Below are 19,944 nucleotides of genomic sequence, written 5' to 3' on the forward strand. Positions count from 1 at the left end.
AAGGAAGAGGAAAAGGAGGGAAGGGAAAAAGGAGGGAGGGGATGGGAGGAAGAGGAAAAGGAGGGGAAGGGAAGGAAATGGAAAAGGAGGGAGGGAGGGCAGGAAGGAAGAAGAAAAAGAGGGAGGGAAGGGAAAAGGAGGGAGGGAAGGGGACGAGGTTGGACACCGCCCTCCCCCGCCGCAGCCCTTCCCCTCCCCTCCCTTCCCCTCCCTCCCGTCCCGTCCCTTCCCCTCCCTCCCCGCCCGGCCCCTCCCGCAGGTAGCGGCCGCCTCCGGCTCCGGGGGGGGGGTTCCCGGGGGGGGTCCCTGCGGGTGGCTCCGGGAGATGAAGGTGAAGGTGGTGTCGGTGCTGGAGGACAACTACATGTACCTGGTCATCGAGGAGCGCACCCGAGACGCCGTGGCCGTGGACGCCGCCGTGCCCAAAAGGGTGAGAGCTTGGGCCCTTCCCCTTGCCAAGGGGGGGCTCGGGGGGGGCTCAACCCGGAGCAGACCCCCCCTACGGGCACCCCAAAGCCCCCCCACAGCCCAACCGGCCCCCATCGGTCCCCCTAAAGCCGTCCCCGTGCCCCCCTTCCCCCCCCCCCCGCTGCAGGCACGGCAGGCGCCGCCGCTTTCTGTTTTGTTTTTCCTCTTTTTTTTTTTTTTTTTATTTTTTTTTTCGCTTTTTTTTTAAACGTTCGCCTCTTGCTCGCACGTTTCCTTCCTCCTCCAGGAGGGTCAGCCCCGGGGGCGCTGAATTTGGGCTCCCCCCGGGGTGGCTCCAAGCGGCCGAGCCCCGGCTGCAGCGGAGGAGCGGAGGGGAGGTAGGGGGGGCGCACCGGGCCCACCTCCCTGCTGCTGCTGTGCCAACCCCGGCCCCAAAATGAGCCCAACCCCAAAACAGCCCCCGACCCCCCGGGAGCTGCCCCTTTGCACCCCCTGCCCTGCTCTGTGCGATGGGTCCTGCATGTTGAGCCGTGCCTTCAGCCCCCCCTGGCCGTGTGTGGTTTTTGGGGTGCCTTTCGTCTCCCTGGGCACCCGGTTTGCAGAGCGGGGTCGGTGGGGGACCGATTCTGTGCTGTGCTGGGTGCTCCGAGAGTGGCTGCGGGGTGTTGGGTGTGTGGTGTTGGTGTTGGGTGCGCAGTGTTGGGTGCTCACCACCTCCTGTTCCTGGCCCCTTCCAGCTGCTGGAGATCGTCAGGAGGGAGGACGTGGTGCTGCGAGCCGTCCTCACCACCCACCACCACTGGTAAGTGTCACTGGCCTCTGTACGGGGTGCGGGTGGTGGCCGTGCCCATGGCCATGGCCATCACCATGCTCAGTAGTGCCCAGTGGTGCCCAGCAGTGCCCAGTGGTGCCCATTGCCTCCTCTCCCCGTGCAGGGACCACGCGCGGGGCAATGAGGAGCTGGCGAGGCTGTGCCCCGGGCTGCGGGTGTACGGCGCCGATGAGCGGATCAGGGCCCTGACGCACAAGGTGGCCCCCAACGAGGAGCTGACGGTGTGTGTGCCCTGCGCCCGGGGGTGTTTGTGGGTGTGCGGCCCCCGGGGTGATGCAGAGGTGGCACTGCTCATGTGGGGTGGGCACACTGACCATGGGGTGAAGCCCTGTCCCCTTCCCAGTGTGTTTGGGATGGTGCTGGGGCACCCCAAAGGCTGTGTCCCCTTCAGTGTCCCCCACCCACTAGGCCCTGGGCAGGCAGCACGGGGGTTTGGGGAAGCCGGGGGTCCGCGGTGAGCCCAGATATGCCTGGCCATAGACCAAACCCTCCCTCCCCACAGTTTGGGGCCATCCACGTAAGGTGCCTCTTCACCCCGTGCCACACCTCAGGCCATATGTGCTACTTCATGTGGGAGGACGGCTCCCCGGACGCGCCGGCTCTCTTCTCAGGTACCGCCACCCTGCTGCCACACACCCCATCCCCACCCCATGCTCCTGGGGTAAATCTGCCCCATCCCTCTGTCCGGCTGCGGGTTTGGGGTCCCCCCCTGTGCCCAGCCCCGTGTCACCCCGCAGGTGACACCCTGTTCGTGGGAGGCTGCGGGAAGTTCTTCGAGGGGACGGCGGAGCAGATGTACACCAACCTCACCCAGGTGCTGGGGGCTTTGCCGAAGGAGACGGTGAGCACCCTGCATCTCCCCCCCTGCCTGGGGGGGCGAAATATTGGGGGGGCTGATGGGGTGGCAGCGCCCATCCTCGGGGCTGCATGCACTGGGGTGCAGCAGGGTTGGATCCGGCACCAGGAGCGTGTGTGACGCTGGGTGCTTCCCGCTGCCCTTGCAGAAAGTGTTCTGCGGCCACGAGTGCACCGTCCGAAACCTCAAGTTCGCCTTAAAAGTGGAACCGGAGAACGAAGCAGTGAAGAAGAAACTTGCGTGGGCCAAGGTAGGTGTCCGTGCCCTTATAGAGGTGATGGTGGGGGGGATGTTGGGTGCCAGCGGGTTTTTGGACGCATCTGGTTCCTTGCAGCAGCGGGATGATGATGACTTGCCTACAGTGCCCTCCACGCTGCAGGAGGAGTTCCTCTACAACCCCTTCCTGCGGGTCACGTAAGCAGAGCCAGCACCTTGGGGGCACAAAGGGCCCAAAATGGGGCCGGTGTCCATCCCTGTCCTGCTGCTCCTGCCCCCAAACCTGCTCCCTCTTCTCCTCCAGCATCGCCCCTTCTCCCCGTGGCTTTGTTGGACAGTGGGAACTCCAAACCCCGAGGGAGGGGAGGGTGCCACATGCCCACAGTGCCCCCAACCTGAGGCCATGCCCCTCGCTGTCCCAGTGTCGAGCTGGGTCCCCATCCCGTCCCCACCATCCCAGCGGAGCCGTTGCCCTTGCAGGGAGGAGGCCGTGCAGAAATTCACAGGGAAGACAGAGCCGGTGGAGGTGCTGAGGGCTCTCCGCACCGAGAAGGATAACTTCAAGAAGCCCAAGGAGCGGCCCCATCCCCAGGCCGTGCTGGCCTTCGACTGGGGACTTTTCAGCCCCTTCCTGGAGAAGAAGTGAGCCGCGGTGGCAGCAGGCGGCTCCCTGGTGTGACCGTGGGCACAGCCACCGAAATTCAGCATCCCGGTGGTGGCGGTGAGGGCCTTGCCACTGGGAAGGGGCTCCTGTCCCAAACCTGCTTGTTTTCAGCCCAATCTGCTGTCGCTCCCTCCAGCGCCGAGCCCAGCTCCTGCTGCCTTCAGGAGCTTTGGAAACGTGTGGCTGCCTCCAGCGAGCAGCCACGCTGGTCAGCCCTGCGCCACCGGGCCGTGGGTGCTGCTGCAGAGGGTGAGGAGGCGTTTGGGGGGAGCGGGGAGATTGGCAGCACCCAGTGGGCTCCAGGCTCTGCTGCCTCCAGCTGCCTCGAACTACCCGGGGTGTCCCCATGCCCTGATCAGGCCCGGGGCAGGGACGGGTGCGAGGCACTGGGGACACGCAGGAGCTGCCGCAGGGCTGGCCCCGGGCTCCCAGCAGCCAGGGGCTGGGCATCGAGCTGGGCATCAGCAGCTGCTGGACTTCAGAGCTGGGCTGACAGAAACCCTGCCTGCGTTGTGGTTTGTGTGTTTTTTTTTTTTCCTTTTTTACTTTCTGGTTTATAGTAGGCAATGTAGGAGATCGTGGAGGGGTTTCTAAGGCAATTGCTGACTTAGCGGAGCCGTCCAAATTGCTTAAGCCTTGCAGGATACTTTCAGGTGGAGTTCAGGTGTGGAGGAGAGCATGCTCTCATCCACTCCATACAGTGCTTTTCAGGGTGGGAGAGCTTTTAGGCAGCAAGCAACAGTGTGCTGCTATGGATCCATTACAATTTTTTTCCCTCAAGATAGAATACTGGAAAAATACTGGATAAATTCACACATACCTCGCCTTTCCTCTGGAGTAAGAGTGAGGAGCAGCTGGGTCTCTTATGCCTCTTGAGCATGCAGCCCTCATTGTTCAGTTTGTGCAGAACCAGTACTGTATTTTATTTGTTAAGTCTGAAAAATGTGTAGCGCTTTTATTTTGCAGGTGGTGGTGAGTTGTATTACAAAACTGAGTAACGTAGTTTTCTTTTTTTAGGGAAAAATAGGGCTTGAAGGTAGCTCTGTAAATAGCTGTGAAATCCCTCCGATGGGGCTGGTTTTGGGGCAGGTTGCCCCGCATTGGGCAGTCACACAAATCTCTTTTTTCCTTTCCTTCAGTTGTGCAATGTGTGTGACTCGTTGGCTCGGTGTTGCTCAGTTTACCCCTAGGTCATGCAGATTGCATGAGAACAGAGAGGAGCAACCAGGGGAGTTGGCCCCACAGCCCCATACCACGGGGGGTGTCCTTTTAATCAGCACTGATTACAAACTTTATAGTTCCTAACACTGGAATAGCATTGACTTCAGGATCTGTTGTGTGGACTGTGAACGGCATCTGTTACCACTGAAGCCTGTTTTATGGCCATTTTTTCCCTTGCTAGAAACTTGACTAAGTTTTTTTTTTTGTTTGTTTGTTTGTTGTATCGTTAGAATTTACTCTTCTGCACAGGAGGGGAAGAGTCAGTCCTGCTGCACCAGTTGCCTCGGTACTGTTGCATCCCAGTTACTCAGTTCAGATGTGATGGTGCAGTTTGTAGGTGATGCCCTACAGGCATCGTACCTGGGAAGTGCCCCTGGACGCTGTATATTGTGAGTGAAGATGCACTGGGGTGCATGTGGGAGGGTTCCCAAACTAGCACGGGGCTTGCTCGTGTTGACAGCAGCGTGCAGCTCAAAGGCTGGGTGAAACTGGAGCTGCTCTTGATACCGTGGCAAGAGCAGACACCTGGGAGAGTTTGTGGGAGCTGTGGTCTGGGTAGAAAGTCCTTTGGCAGCTTTTAGTAAGGTGCATGTTGGTAACTGGAGGTGACAAAATGCAAATCCTCAGTTTAATCTACAGCTAATTCAGCTTGACTTGTGCACTTCTGGCTGGACGTGCACGTTCTCAACAGGAACAGGATGTGTTTCTTTTGCACTGATGTACACAGTTTATGGGCTCAGCACTGCAGCATGTTGGACTTCGTTTGCATTAGCACTGGTCTCTCTTCCTGTAGGTAAAAATGTTACTTAGCATAACACTGTGCTACAGAACTATGCATGGAGAAGGGCATTCACTGCAACTACCAACTTGCTCGTGTATGACAAGGGAAGGGAGGGGGAAACAGTGGAAGATTTTTGCCTTATGAACACTGTGAATTCACTGATTGATCAGCAACACCTAAAATATGTAAAGCTTTTAATTAAAAACATTAAAATTGTCTTTTACACTGTTGGCTTTCTTCTAATGAATAGTGGGAGGCTTGAACAGAGGGAAGTGTCAGAGAAGCTGTTAAAAGAGGCAGGTTAAGGTCTGGCAGCTTTGCTTTTTGCCAGCCCTGAGCTCAAGGCCTGCAGTAACTGAGGGAGGGTTATCTCTGAAAAGGGTCTGGGCAAGGTTTCAGTTTGGGCTAGATGCAGTAACCAGCTTCGGCTGTTTGTATTTACTCTGGAGGAACAAAGCAAACGGGCAGCTTTGTGTTCGATTCTCATCCACTTCACTGCTACGTGATGAAGAATGACTGCAGAAAGTAACGGGGAAAAGGAGAAATATTTAAGTGAAGGAAGAACATGATTTTTAAATTCATTTTCACTTGCAGCTACACTAGTCACAAGGAGATTCCACATCTGCCAGTGTCCCTTCACCTTGAAGTAAGGCACAACTGCAACTCCTCCCACTTCCACTGTCCCCTTCCTATACATGCTGTCACTCCATGAAACGACATTCAGATTAAAGAGACCAAAACAGAGTTAGTCATTCACAGTTGTGTTTTTTTTTTTTCTGTAAATAGTTCTGAAAACACCCATTCGTAAAAATACAGATAGCAAGTCAAGCACACGTCATCTTCTATAACAAAAGACCAAATCTAGTTCACATCCATACGTGTTTTGGCAAAGCATTGTAATGCACCACATTAAATCAGATGTATTTTTGCTAACCTCTTGGATTGTTCTGGTAAACTGTGATGACTACATCCCCCAGCCTTCTTTTTCTATGACCTTTTATAAATTAACACCTTTCAAAGACACCAAGGACTTTTGTCAAAAAGAAAAGTAGCAATAAATTCTTACTTGAAGCACTGTAAAAACTGTTTTTGCTGAGTTTAAGGATATTACTCATCAGTAACTGTTGAGGCCAGTGTAGCTGTAACAGTTGTGTGTGTGTCTCTATGTATTTATGGAGGGAGAGATGTAATTATCCCCAGTTATGGATGACTGTTATAATTAAAGGAAAAAAAACACATAGCTTTTTCTTCTTAAACATTCATTCGAGTCACATTTCAGCAGGGCACAGAACAGCCCTAGAGATGATGCTTCTTGCATGATTACAGGCTGCTGGTACCCGCCCCCCTCTGCCAGTACAGAGAGGCTGCAGCTGGACTTCAAGGGCATCCAGTCAGGGGCAGAGAAACATAAAAACAAAGCCCAAGGTCTAATTAAACCATTTATAACTAAATGGGGATGTCCCAAAAGAGACAGCCATAAAACTTAGTGCTGTAAAAAATACAGCAAAGCTTGGATGGGAAATACTCTCAGGTAGCATAAAGCTCATCTCGGTGAGGTTACAGTCTACTTCAAGCCAAATCCTTCAGTACCTTAAATATGTCATTTATGTTAGGAATAGGATTGTAAAGGGAATGCAGATTTAGTCGTTAGAGACTGTAGAGGCTAAGATACATTACTGCTTCTTTTAACATGTATTTAAGTCACTGTTTGTCTTTTATTCACATGATTATAATAATTATAAAGCTGTAGGAATTAGTATTGCCTGCCTAAACGCACATTACCTTCTCCCCGAGGAGAGTCAGAAAGTGCAGTTCACCAGTGATGGCGCTGAGCTTTAGCAGTCTCTTGAGAATCTTAAATACAATCAACTTTAAAAGGCACTGAGTTCATCTGGGCTTCACAGATCTGCATCCAGCATCAGTCTTCACCATTTGATGTTAAATCCAGTGCTTATTTTCTCCACTGCGTGGTACTCTGTATGCAAAGCTTTCCCAGCCTTTTCTGACTCCGTGCCACCCAGCCACTGCTCGTACAGTTCAGTTACAGTCCGGTTCTCCTCTGGAATTTCAGCCTTCAGAGAATTATACAGCTTCTCAACTTGCTGGAGCCCATCCTTGCTGGATTCACCTTCCAGTTCAATCTGACCACCTCCATTTAAACAGCCTGCATAAAACAAAGTGGGAAAAGATCACTGAGTTTAGACATTACTTCAGTTTTATCAGGAAAACAAAACCAACTACGGTTAAGCTTGCTTTCCACCTGTGAACAGCTGCAGAAATAAGAATACGCCCTCATTATCTAACAGCAGCAGGGCAGGCAGCAGCCCAAGAGGGGAGCTCACTGCCTGGTGTGACCCAATGCTAATTAATTCAGCCCAGCTGTGACAGGGCTCCAAGGCTTCCTGGGAAGTGCCAGGGAGGCAGAGATAAGAGGAAGCAAGGAGGGATGGCTTTCTTCCCCTGTTGTCAGGGAAAGAAAAAAAAAAAGCCAGTATGCAACCTAGGCAAAAACAGCCCTGCGGTCTCAACTGAAGGTAAGATAAATATACTGGGATATGTTCTGGATTTGCTGTTTCAACGTGAAATTTAACTGTAATTACTTAAATCCTGAAGAATTACTAGTTTCTAGGTAGGAAAACACATATACCCCTTGGTAATCCCAAGTTGGTACTATCACATCTTAAGAATTTGAAGACTTTGCCACAACATTCAGGGATGTGAGAAGCTGCTGTCATCTCACATTTTAGTTACAGCTCCATATGGCTTCCTACAGCTACAGACTGTAGCAGTGAAATCCCTGTGCAGCCTTACCTGATGGACAGGCCATGACTTCAACGTAGTGATAGGGTGACTTCCCTCGTTTCAACTTTTGCACTAAGTTTTGTATGTTTCGAAACCCGTATGCCAAGGCAAACTGGAGCAGAACTACTCCATCCTTCTCCAGTGTCACCTCTTGGAAGTCCTTGTTTCTGAGGAACAAGAGCAGAGAATGTCTTATCAAAATTAACTTCTATTTTAAACTTCAAAGAAGCCTACGTCGAAACAAAATTCTTCACAGAGTCTTATTTGAGAAAGCTGTCCTAGTTCTTTGCCACTGAAGTGAAACAGTTGGCAGAGCTAGCTTACAAATCCTTTTCTGATTCCGTCTGAGGACCTGCTGCTTGAACTCAGTTTCCTGAAGAACACACATAATGAATAAATCCTTAAAACCTAAGCAAATGGAGCCCAAAACTGAAGTTTCACTGTGACAGGCCACCTGAGCTGGCTTCAGCCAACTTACACATCAGTGAGGCCACTGAAGGAAACTTAAACTGTAGTGGGTCATAAAACCATGGAGGTAACGATCATTGAAGGCTTCTGGACTCCTAACATTAGTGGAAATACCTGTTCCTGATAATAAGTAATTTCATTTTTATCAAGCGTTTTGTATGGAGACTGCAAAGAACTGCTTCCATATTCCATCTGCTTCCTACAACAGAGACTCCTAAGCACTAACAGTGTTAATCAGGGCTGTAATTCACTACAAATGTCACATTAAGCTTATACCTAGGAAGGATGCAGGAATTTCAGCTAAACGTGCCTCTATACCCAAACTGAAGTGACTTTTTTCTGCCTTACCATAACACTGTTAAAACAGAGTTCCAAAATCCTGACATAAGATTTTTTCTCTTCCATGATAGCTACATCAGTAACAGGGTTACATTATTGGACTGTCTGCAGGTGAGACAACTCAGATCCCTGTAAGCTCTGACTTCTAGGTTGCTCTAAAATTATCTGAAACTTGATACTGGGAAAATCCATCAGGCCAAAATGAAATGTGTGGGTGGTGAAGGGGCTAGAAGTCTCCAAGGGCCAGGCTGCATGGAGTGCTGGCTGATTTATGGCTCAGCAACTGTGGGAGTGAGAAGCCAATTCCCATGCCTCAAAGTAAAATGTTTAACATTGCAAAGAAAGTTTCAGCCCATCAGCAAGGCAAAGCATAAACAGAATTGCAATAAAAATAGTGCTTTCTGTAAAAACTTTAAACTTCTTACTTTAAAGGTTTGTACTGAATTGTATCCACTTGAATTCCAAAGAGTTCCTTGGCTGCATACTTGTATATGTGCTCCAAATAACCACCAGAACCACCTCCTGAGTGGCTAGTGAGTTCCTCTACTGCAGCACTACTAAACCTGAGGAAGGGAAGAAAGCAGCAGTTTTAAGGGACTCTTTGATAAAACAACAGCCAGTGCAAAGCCCACTGTTCCTTCAAACAGAAGTTTCATTACACCAATACTAAAACAGCTTCAGTACTTCTAATAGAAACATCATGTTGTTAGTCCTGTGAGGTTCTCTGATAGCAGAATTTTCATCCAGGGAATGCAAAAGCAATAGAACAAGCCACAGACCGGCTCCCTTTGAACTCCTAGCCTTTCCTTTTCTCCTGGGAAGAGACTATTTATAGCTTCAGTGCCCTGCAGATTTAACTCTGTGCTAACATCCTTTGGGTTAAGCTCAGTGGAAATACTGTGACTTGATCCTACTGCCAACTTAATCTTCACACAACAAAACTACATTTGGGAACATTTGTTATGAGGGCAATTACCTGAACTGTCTAAGCGAATGCATTTTTTAGTTAGCTTCCTGTTTAGTATCTCTACAAACATCCTGGGTTATACTTAGAAATGGGAGGAGGGAAATAATGAAGCAGTGGGGGTATGGATCTGTGCAGCCTGTGCTTCTTGTGGAGAACACAGTCTAGTCAGTCAAGAGACATCGGTCATAAAGCTTTTCTGCAACATCAGCAAAAGCTGAGTTCATTATTTAAAGCTCTCTGGTCCTCTGTTACAACACGCTTTTTTTGGGGGAAGATGGGTACCTATGTCTAGTTGCCAGGACATCAGAGAACGCTTCAGGGAGGTATCAGTGCTGTCCGTCCAAGCATGAAGAGATGAAACCAGTGTTGCTGTGGTTTCACATGGCCATCAGAGTTGCAGAACATAAAGATAAACAAACCTAATAATGCCAGGGCATTTGTTCTGTAAATGGTTGTCCTCAGCAGGAACCTGGTTCTAGTTCAACACGTCTTTGGTGTTGAATAACTGCGCTAACATAAGTTCTGTTAATTCAAGTTCTGCACAAATAATTCCATCTCACTGATATCCTAAAACACGACCAAGTACTTAGAGGTCAAGATAATGTTTCTTGAAAAACAGCTCACCAGATGGAAGCCGCAACAATAGCTTTTGTTATAAGAGAATAATAAAATGTGGGGTATGCTTATAAGCACTCATCAGGCAGTGACACTTGCATTTTCCTACTAACAGCTGCAGGAGGGAAAACACTTGAATTCAGGCCAAGCAGTTTCAAGTCAAATCGAAGATGTTGCCTCTTGCGATAAAATCTTAGTTTTAGAAGAACTGCAGAAGGCAACACTTTAGCCTGTAATCACCTTCAGAAACTATTTTTAATTTGATCTTGTTTACAGGAACTGAGCTTCATTAATGAAATGTTTCAGTGTGTCTGGCCTCACGTACTGCTACTCTCTTAAACTGAGGCTGCCAGTAAGCTTTAGAGCTGGCCTGGAGCAAACAGTTATACCAGCAAAAGTCCTCAGATTTCTGGCACTTTATCTCGTTCTTGCTGCCAAATATAATAACCTCTTAATGGGCTTTTCCACGTGCTGGAGGATAAGGCAGAACAACAGTCATTGGACTGCTTATGTTAATGCTCCAAGTTCTGATGAATACGTGCAGTTTGTAACCAGTCAATTTACTGAGTAAGTTAAAGCTAGCAAAAGGTTATAGAAGCACTTTATCACCACAAGCATGAGGCCTAGTGCTCAGAATGTACTCCTAAGGAGTGAGCCAGAGATTTTTATCAAGTAATTAGACGTTTTGTTCTATGTTATAACTGACACCTCCATAATGTTATTTCCTAAATGAATCCAAACACTTCAGAATGTTTTTTTAACTCCTTGATTTTCTGTTAATAGTATAGCAATAAAAGATGTAGTACAGAAGTGCTTGTTTACATGGACAACTTCTGAAACTACCTTTGGGAATTAGCCATGCAGACGGTTATTACAGCTGAAGACTTTTTTTTTTTTGGATGTGAAAGTAATTTGTGCATGAGCCACGTTAGAAAAAGGCAATACTAGAAGAATTTATAAATTCAGAATGCATGAGTACATCTGTGCTAGTAAAATGCTTTACACACATGCACTGATGTAAACTCCTTCAATATACAAGCTTAATGGCAGCACGAAAAACGTTTGCATCCATGTTATGCAGTCTCTCAGTTCCTAAAGTTTTATCAGTACTCCAGCTATGCATCACCTGATATCATTATCTCATCATGTCTTTCAAGGCAGATATAGTAGTGAAACAAGATCAATCACAGGAAATGAAAAAAGAGTGACTGCTGGCTTGGTGTGCTTTCAGTTCCTTAAGGAAGTCCTCCTGAGCAATGTGAATGAGAGACTGTGTTCTACAGAACAGATTCAGTGTATTATTTGAAAATTCTTCCTTCTGCTACCTATCAGTGGTAACAAGGTTCACATTTTAAATTTACCTAAAAGTGCAGAAGTAAGCTGCACTAAGCAGCTTACTTCTAATAAGCTACAAATCTCATTACTATGGTGTTTTGTTTTTTTTGAAAGTATCCCTTGAATAAAAGGGATCAGACTGCAGTAGACAATCTCTATCTCACATTCTTGATGCTTCTGTTCACAGCTATGTCAAAGTACACATGCTGTTCAGACAACTCCTAAGCAAAGGCTGCCCATGGCACTTAGTTGTATTGGAAAGACTTCAATCTGTATTGGAAAGACTTCAATCCTTTTTAGAAATAAGCTACATTTCAAAACAAGTGTCGTATCTGCAAAGGGTATAACTGAAAACAGACAAGAGCCACATCCTACTCATGTGCCCTCTGTGTATTTGGGGTATCAAAATCTCTCCTAAAAACTTAGTCTGAACAGTAAACTTCTGAACTATATTGTTAATCTTTTAAAATTTATAAAGGTTGCTACATATGTAGCATGTTTATTATGACGCAAAGTGCTACAGAGACATTTCTTCTAAACTGATGAAGTTTGAATGCTTTGGTTTCATGATCAGTGTGGAACCACTACTGCATGTCAACTTAGAGGGATAAAATGCGATTTTAATGTTTCTATAATCTCTTAGATCTCTGCAGTTGTCACTTAACCAGATGTTTTCAGTTAATGCAACTGAAGTCTCATCTGGTTTGCATATGTTTAAGATCATGTTTTTGCAAATAAAGACTCCCAGAGATTAGCTGAGTGACCTAAATATTTTTTTCTGCTTTAATACTGGAATCCTTATAGAAGCTCAGATAATGAATAGACACAAGCAAACTTGTGTTTGCAGCCAGTGCAATACCAGGCCTTGTTTCAGCAAACTCTTTTATTGCTGACCTAGATTATTTCACTCCTCTGAGCATGCACATAGATTTTCATAGGATTCCACCAGTTATATTGGGAGTAAAAGTAATGAAACGACTGTGATGCAATTTGTACTTCTCTGCACAATTATTTTGCTGTTACACTCTTACTGAGCTAGTTATAGCAATCCTGATGATTTATGGTGAGAATTACTAATCCTTGACCTACTAAAATCTAGCAAACAGCTACAGGTGCTCCAAAAGTGTAAATTTGTCACAGATTGCTAAAGTACTTTATGCAGAATTGTACTGATTCAAAATTAGTGAAAACAAATAAATGCAAACACGTGCAGCCTTGTGCACAGGAGAACAGTAGTAGAAGGCAAATTGTGTTGAAGAACTTGGTAAGAAGAGTGGATGAACAAGAACATGCCTGAAAGGTACAAATGAAATTTTGTTCTTACATGGTATCCAGAGGAGCAGGATCTACATCTGATAGAGATACTCCTTCTTGTTCCAGTAACTTTAACACTTCCCCTAAAACAGAAGCACAGCATATTTTGGGGATAAAGGAAAACAATCCACAGATCAATACCTAAGCATATATCTGCAGTCTTTACCAGAACGTGATTTGTTTTATTGAAGTGAAATTATACAGCAATATCCATGCATTACTTCCTCCACCACCAAAAAAAAGATTATTAAAACCAGTCCAGAATTATCTAGACTGTCTCTAGCTCTACTTACCTGTGGTGATTACACAGTCCACATCTCGAGTTTGGTACTCTTGGTTGAAAAAGTCTGGCCTTGAAGCCTCTAGCTTTTTGTCATAACAGGGCATTACTGTTACATGGTATATCTGGTCAGGTGTTAAGTGCTGGAAAAAGACACAGCAATGTAGCTGGATGGGTCAATATCAAACCTGTCTTGTGCAAGATATTTTCCAAGTACAAATGAGAACGAAGAAATTAATGCTGCCATGCCTCTGGAAGTACTCTTGATTATTGAATATGAAAATATATTTATATATTTTTTTCTCTCTTATAGAGCCCTTGCTAGCAAGTGTCACCAATATGGTCTTTCACAGTTTCCCCCCCCCCATTGCTAGTGCAGGTGATCCAATCAGTGGAGAAATCCTATTCAGTTACATGATATGTTTCTAACACGCTACTAAACCCCTGCATCAGTAACTGAGAAATAATCTAGAGTTGGACAAAAAACTCAGGACCATCCAAGAAATAAGTACAAGCTGAGGAAATAAGTCATTGACTCAAGGCCATTGTTTTGCTGTCTTGTGCCAAATATTCTCAGTAGCTGCCAATTTTTGTTACAAATATGCAGATGTCAGCAATTATTTAATGCAAGCGTTAAACCAGTGCTTGTTAATGGGCAATAAATCATACAATCAGAAACGGTGCTTAAGTTTGTTGCTGGACAACTCTAGGCTATTAGTATAACTCTAGTCTATAAGTATCAAATTTACATTTGGAAAGATTCCAAAGGTTAAAGACTGAGCACAAAACTAAGTCAAACTGAAACAGAACATTAAGTTGGGAAAGAACAAGTAATTTTTAGACAAGACATGATCTGCACGTATGCAGTGACTGAAGTTTTGTCTTAGGTTAATTTATTTTAAGTTATCCACCAACTGTGAACAGCATGAAAATACTACACAGTGGTATTTGAGATGTCAGCACAAGTACACTGAGCAATCAGATTCCGTAGCCTTCCTGAATAATATAGAGAGGTTCTAAGTACTCCACCAAGCTTAAGCTTAGTGTTACTGGCCCAGTGGTCAGCTTCTTACTAGATAATGCAGAAATGAGGGAGATGCTGCCTTTGCTGGCAATTTACAAGACAACTTTTTACTTTCAAGCTCTCCTGTAAAACACAAAGGAATATATATCAGATATTGTTCAATAGACCTTACCTGCTGTTCTGCAAAATAGCCCTTTATCAAGGAGCCCATGACCTGCTGCGGAGACTTGGTGGTGCTGATATAAGGAATGATGAAACTGCCATGGGTTTTCTCTGCATAGCAGATCCAACCTGAGGAGAGTCTAATTAGCAAACAGCTACAATAAATGAAAAAAAGCAAACAACAAGCACCCATTCACTGTGCCCACAGCCCCTCAACCCCAGACTTACTACCAAGTAATAACCATTTTCAGACTCGCTTCAGTGCAAAAAGCAAAGGAAGTGTAACACAATTCATTTTGGAAAGATCAGTAGGCAGCTGCACAGACCATTATTGCTGTTAACACCAAGATCTCTTTGCACTAAGAAGAAAGTAATCCTCTCAGTAAATTAATCCATGTGAACTTTTCTGACTAGCTTTCTGAATTCTTGTTTTGATGTACTTTAGTATGCCTTTTTATTATTCCCGTAACTAATTTACTACCATACCTGGACAGGCAGAAGCTAGCATTGGCAAAGCCTTTTTGTCTTCAGCTTGTTTTCGAAAGCGTTTTACAAACTCTTTTTGACTCTCCAGCAGACTGAAGTTTCTTGAAAAGGTTGTATCAAATACATAGTGCACACCTAGGCAATACAGCACACGTGTTAAAATTCACAGGGAAGATACAAGCAGCAAACTGCACATCATATCCACAGCTATCAACTTCTGCAGTTGTGAGTGAACTGTTTTCCCCAGCATGTCAGCATAGACAAGAGCAAAAGTCACAGGAGAAATGTGAATCATTTAAAGTTCCTTCTCTCCATTACTCCAACTTTACTTTGCGACTGAAAATGCAGAATGCTTGCATTTTAGTTTAATGCAAATTACACAGAATTATGAATCCAGATGGAGGTTAATTTACATCACCCTTGCGAGCTCATAAAATTTGTACCTAACATATATCCCAGCAGTCCCACCTGTGATTAACAGAACACATTAGCACACTTGCCTAAACTCTTTAAGAATGAAGTCAACTTCTTTGCTGTTTCCAGAACACTCAATTTACATCTCGCAGCTAGTGAAGCTCTGGACTGTGGTGAAACAGAAACCACCACCAACTTCTGTTCATTCGGAGCTGCAGTCTTAAAAAATAAATAAAAAGTATCTGTTCAGACAGTACTAATAGAGCTCATACAATATTGTAGCACATTAGAACTTTGCCAAATATCTCCCAGATCACCTCCCAAGTTACTAACATAGGCTGGCAACATAAAAAGGACATTCCCAAACCTATGACTACTTTTAAAAAAATTGGAAAATGCACCACACCGCACTGAGAATGTATTCAGATCCTTCCCATCTTTGAAACTAATTTTTGTGTGTGCTGTTTCCAAACACGCTTCTACAGATGCACCACACCAATCTATTAAGACCCTAAGACTTTGCAGCCTACCTCCCCGTGTCTTGTCACCTACCTTGTTAGAAGTTAGTATTTTGCAGAGCTCTTCGTGGCTCTGCTGAGTGATTAACACACTCTCTGCTGATGTAATGCAGCCACTACAAGCTAAACAGTCGTTCAGAGTAATTTTAGCCTTCTCCAGTTTTTGTGCTTCTCCATCCTAGGCAGAAACAGATTAGATTCAATTTAGATCGCAATAGAGAATTAGGCAGGGAGGCAGTTTCTAATCTTTACTCTGTTTAGTAACAAAGATATTAGATATTGCTCCTTTTACCCCCCTGGTTTATTTCTTTCTTTCTTTTTCAGTAAAACAAGGAGGAAGATGTATCTTTGAAGGTTGCTGATTTTAATGTGATCATTCGGCATACCCACACAAATATGTTGAGAAACTTCAGGATAAACTTTAGCAAGACCATGAACTTGTCAGCAAATATGGAACAGTTGCTGAGGCCACAGTTACTTCTGCTATCCGGTGGGCTGACATTGTTCCAAAACACTGCAATTATATACTTTCCCAGGAGCAAATACGGCCTGTCTTGTAGTTTTTCAGCTTGTGGGTGGCTAAAAGCTGGGCCGCCATGGCAAACATACTACAGATTGCAGCTGCAACTTTAACCACAAAACTGTAGACCACAGAGATCCTAAGCCTTTAAGACCCAACCTCCAGTGTGTAGTGAACATCTACCCTTGAGAAAGCACAGCAGCTTTGCCACCTCTGTCAGACACATCTCATATTATTGAATAGTACTGGAGCTGTTTCTTCACAGGAGTCTTGAATTTCACTCCTGCTAAAGAAATCGTGTAACCAGACTACAACTTGCTAATATTTTTAGGTGATGCTGAATGTTCTGCAGATTTTTTTGCGTGCAAAACTTACACAGACACTAAAAGGGAAATGTACGGCTGACTATTATTGTGTGGTATGGCAATGGAAGGAAATATTTTTCATAGTAATTGACCTGAATAAATCAGTTTTGCAATGAGACTCTCCCCCTTAAACTTCATATCTCAATAAAGTCAGACACAGAGCAATTAGGTACTACTGAATTAAAATATTTAATCAGAAATCAGGCTCCTTTAGAAGTACTGCATCCCCTGCCCCACTTTTTTAAAGTTAAAAGACCATCTAATCTAATTGAATCTCTTTGTAAGTAACTATATGAAACAGTGCAATAAAAAAGACATTATCTCAAATTATCTAGGAATTATTAATGTTTAAGAATTGATGGCAAAAAAGACTTAGCTTATCTACTCTTATACTAAAAATCACCATTAGTTATCGTCAATGTTTCAGCGCATAATAATAGACACCAAATCAGAATTATTACTTGTAAAATTTAATCATTAACAAGTTGGACTTTGGAAAAAAGATGTGAGAATGCTGATGACAAAAGCAACACTTATTACAAATTGGTCCTCTGTGAAGTATTTAATAGGCTACAACTATTAATATGTAACAATATGTTAGCATTTTCTGCATATTTTACACAATAATAAAGAAAAATCACAAATACCTGACCGATCTGAAAATAGCTCCCGTCTGCTTCAATTTTGATCTTAGCTGCTGCTTTTCCAGGCTTTTTTTCCACCTTTACAGGCTTGATACATTCCTGAAAGAGAAATAAAGCCCCAGAACGAGATGAGCAATGACGCACGGAAGGCTGGTTTCAAAGAAACTAAAATGATCAAACCCGGAGACTTGTTCTAAAGTGAATGCCTCCTACCCTTTAACCAATGCTGGATACAGTTACGGTGTTTATAAGCACCAAGGGAAAACATACCAGCAAAATCCGCTTACCCCTTTTTTACAGAAGGAACACTTTTTCAGCATCATACCAAAACCAGAGGAGAGTTTCTGTGTTCTTTCTCAAATAGCACAGCTGTGTTTTCAGGAGCCTTGCCTGCAAAGTCTTCCTCTCCTCTCTCGAATCTGACAGATGATCGTGCAGCCTTCATTGCGAATTTTAACCGAGGGAGGCGTGGTCGCTACAGTCTACATGTGGCTAGTGCCAATGAAGTTTCATGCAATGTCGAAAGGACTCTGACGACCTCAGATGGACAGCTTCCAGTTTTCTGTATTGTTCTGTGATGAAGTCTCAGGGGTATTTTCACATTTTGTGCGATTTTTATTGTTTACGCACTTTATGACTCCTTGTCCTACTTCCACAGCTACAATTCGTTTTGCCTTTTAGCATCCTTGCTCTGCCAACACCTTTAAACAGATTCACCCCTAACTTAATCCAACCTTACTACATTTTTGTTCTGCATTTTGCCAGATTCAGAGACTATAGGCACAAGTCTCTACGATTCTTCACTTCTGCTCAGTGAATAAACCAAGCAAGGAACTGTATTTGAAGCAGAGCAGCGGGTCACATCATTTACGTGGGAGACTTCACTGGGAAACGCAGGTATTAAAGGGACAGTTAATGGGATTTGCTACATCCCATTCCACAGATTCAGAAGTTCTCTGCGCTATTTATCAGCAAACGTCCAGGATTTTGTACTTTTGTTGGTGCTTGATGACTGTGGAAAGAAACCTCCGTGCCCCTGCTGCCCTGCTCATTGCCCCCATGACCCCAGCCCCGCTAGGGGTGGCACAGGCCGATCTTTTGAGGTGGTTTGGTGACCTTTGGGGTGGGTGGATGACCTTTGGGGTAGCTCGGTGACCCCGTGGGGGTGGTTTGATAACCCTTTGGGGTGGCTTGGTGACCTTTGGGGTGGCTCTGTGGCCTCTGGGGCAGTTCGGTGACCCTTTAGGGCGGCTCGGTGACCCTCTAGGGTGTCTCGGTGCCCGTGGCAACACCCCTGGGCCCAGGCCGGGGGGGGCCCAGCCCTGCCAGCGCCCAGCACCCATGGGGGCGGCTGGCACCCATGGGGGCCTCTCCCCCCTGTACCCCCCGACCCCTGACGGCGGCTGGAGGACTCCACCTCTCTCCCACCTCCTTCCCGGCCCTCACCACCGCCCCCCCAGGCCCCGGGCCGCCCCCTGCCCACCTGTGAGGGCGCGATGTAGTCGTCCAGGCCCGCCAGCCGCAGCGCCCCGCTCAGCCGCGACGCCATCGCTGCCGTCAAGCACGGCAGCCGGGCGGAGGGCGGTGCTGCCACACCGTCGCAAAAGGCGGGCGCCACGCTGCCGTCAAGCGAGGCGCGGCGTCGTGGAGGGCGGTGCGCATGCGCGGGGCTGCAGTGTGGCACCAAGGGGCTGAGGTGCAGGCGGCACAAGGAGCGCGCTGGGACGCGTTTAGTTCTGCTTGGTTAAAGTCCTACAACTGCACTTCCAAATACAGATCCAAATACAGATGTGTGTTTCACCCCCTGATGTTGCACATGGCTCAGACCTAGAAATCTCCCATATAAACCCCAGATAATCCTTGCTTTAGGAGGTGGTGTCCTAAGGAACCACAGACGTCTTGCCCTTACTCACTACTGCAATGTAAAGCCCAGGAAGCTATCGGGTTTTCTTAGAAGCTCGTGCTAATTTTACTGCTATTCAGTGCATAGACTCCAGCAATGTCTGGGTAAAAGGCTTGTCGTTCATTTAATTTAGCTCCTCAACACATCTCTTCCCAGATTCTTTGGCAACCAGTCTTTGGTCCCAGTTGTTCCGTCCTGGCATGCTGATCCTGTAAAGAAAACGGACCCGCAGAGTTAAAAGCCACAGCATATTCTGAAAGATCATGCATCTAGGCATCCTTCCTGTGGCTAATCTCTTAGCCGCTAACAGAAGAGTGGCTAATATTCATCCTGTTGTGGATGCAGGGTCTGATCTGCTCTCTGATTCGCTTTGAGATGGGAAATCACTATGCCAAATGGAAATCTTATTTCTCTGCCTAGCTTCCATTTATTCTATAATATCACACCTCCTTGCACCAATATTCCCTGTAGCCTCAAAAGGCGAAGCAATTTCCCTTTCTGTTTCCCAGTGTTGTTGTGAACTTATGCAGAAGTGACTGAATTGCAGCACTGGGAAGATGTGTGATCATTAGGTGTAAAACAGTGAATGTTTGGAGTACGAACAAATACTACATCCAAATACTAGTGCTTTACTGAGAGGTTATGTATGGGTACCTTACCTGACTCTGTGAGCTGAGCTGTCAAATAGACCTTCTGAAAATCATAAACCACATGTTTCTTCCATGCTGACAGTGCTGGGTGAACTCCATCAATTGCTTCAATGCTGGGGAGCAAAGCATACAACAGATC

The 19,944-nt window shown here is 45.9% G+C and overlaps 2 protein-coding genes across 5 annotated transcripts; one reads left to right on the plus strand and one right to left on the minus strand.

Annotated features, from left to right (window-relative positions):
* The first annotated feature begins 202 nt into the window (after window positions 1-202).
* Window positions 203-3,121, plus strand: HAGHL (hydroxyacylglutathione hydrolase like). Its single transcript, XM_084537402.1, has 8 exons — window positions 203-430; window positions 1,167-1,231; window positions 1,365-1,482; window positions 1,764-1,872; window positions 1,999-2,102; window positions 2,266-2,367; window positions 2,452-2,531; window positions 2,814-3,121. The coding sequence occupies exons 1-8, from the start codon at window positions 326-328 to the stop codon at window positions 2,977-2,979; spliced, it is 849 nt and encodes a 282-aa protein (XP_084393528.1). The 5' UTR covers window positions 203-325; the 3' UTR covers window positions 2,980-3,121.
* A 2,623-nt stretch (window positions 3,122-5,744) lies between these two features.
* CIAO3 (cytosolic iron-sulfur assembly component 3) lies at window positions 5,745-18,939 on the minus strand. Of its 4 annotated transcripts, none has more exons than XM_084537383.1 (11): window positions 18,736-18,939; window positions 17,256-17,351; window positions 15,758-15,901; window positions 15,292-15,424; window positions 14,792-14,926; window positions 14,316-14,434; window positions 13,133-13,262; window positions 12,850-12,922; window positions 9,034-9,171; window positions 7,811-7,968; window positions 5,745-7,163 (listed from the first exon to the last, which is right to left on the minus strand). In XM_084537383.1, the coding sequence occupies exons 1-11, from the start codon at window positions 18,799-18,801 to the stop codon at window positions 6,925-6,927; spliced, it is 1,431 nt and encodes a 476-aa protein (XP_084393509.1). In that variant the 5' UTR covers window positions 18,802-18,939; the 3' UTR covers window positions 5,745-6,924. The 4 variants fall into 4 exon arrangements, with proteins under 4 accessions (XP_084393509.1, XP_084393510.1, XP_084393508.1 ...); XM_084537384.1 differs by having other exon boundaries at window positions 15,292-15,417; window positions 15,754-15,901; window positions 18,736-18,935; XM_084537382.1 differs by lacking the exon at window positions 18,736-18,939 and adding an exon at window positions 17,578-17,797.
* Between the last annotated feature and the right edge of the window lie 1,005 nt (window positions 18,940-19,944).

This window comes from Aythya ferina, assembly GCF_964211825.1.
Source record: "Aythya ferina genome assembly, chromosome: 15".
Classification (NCBI taxonomy): Eukaryota; Metazoa; Chordata; class Aves; order Anseriformes; family Anatidae; genus Aythya; species Aythya ferina.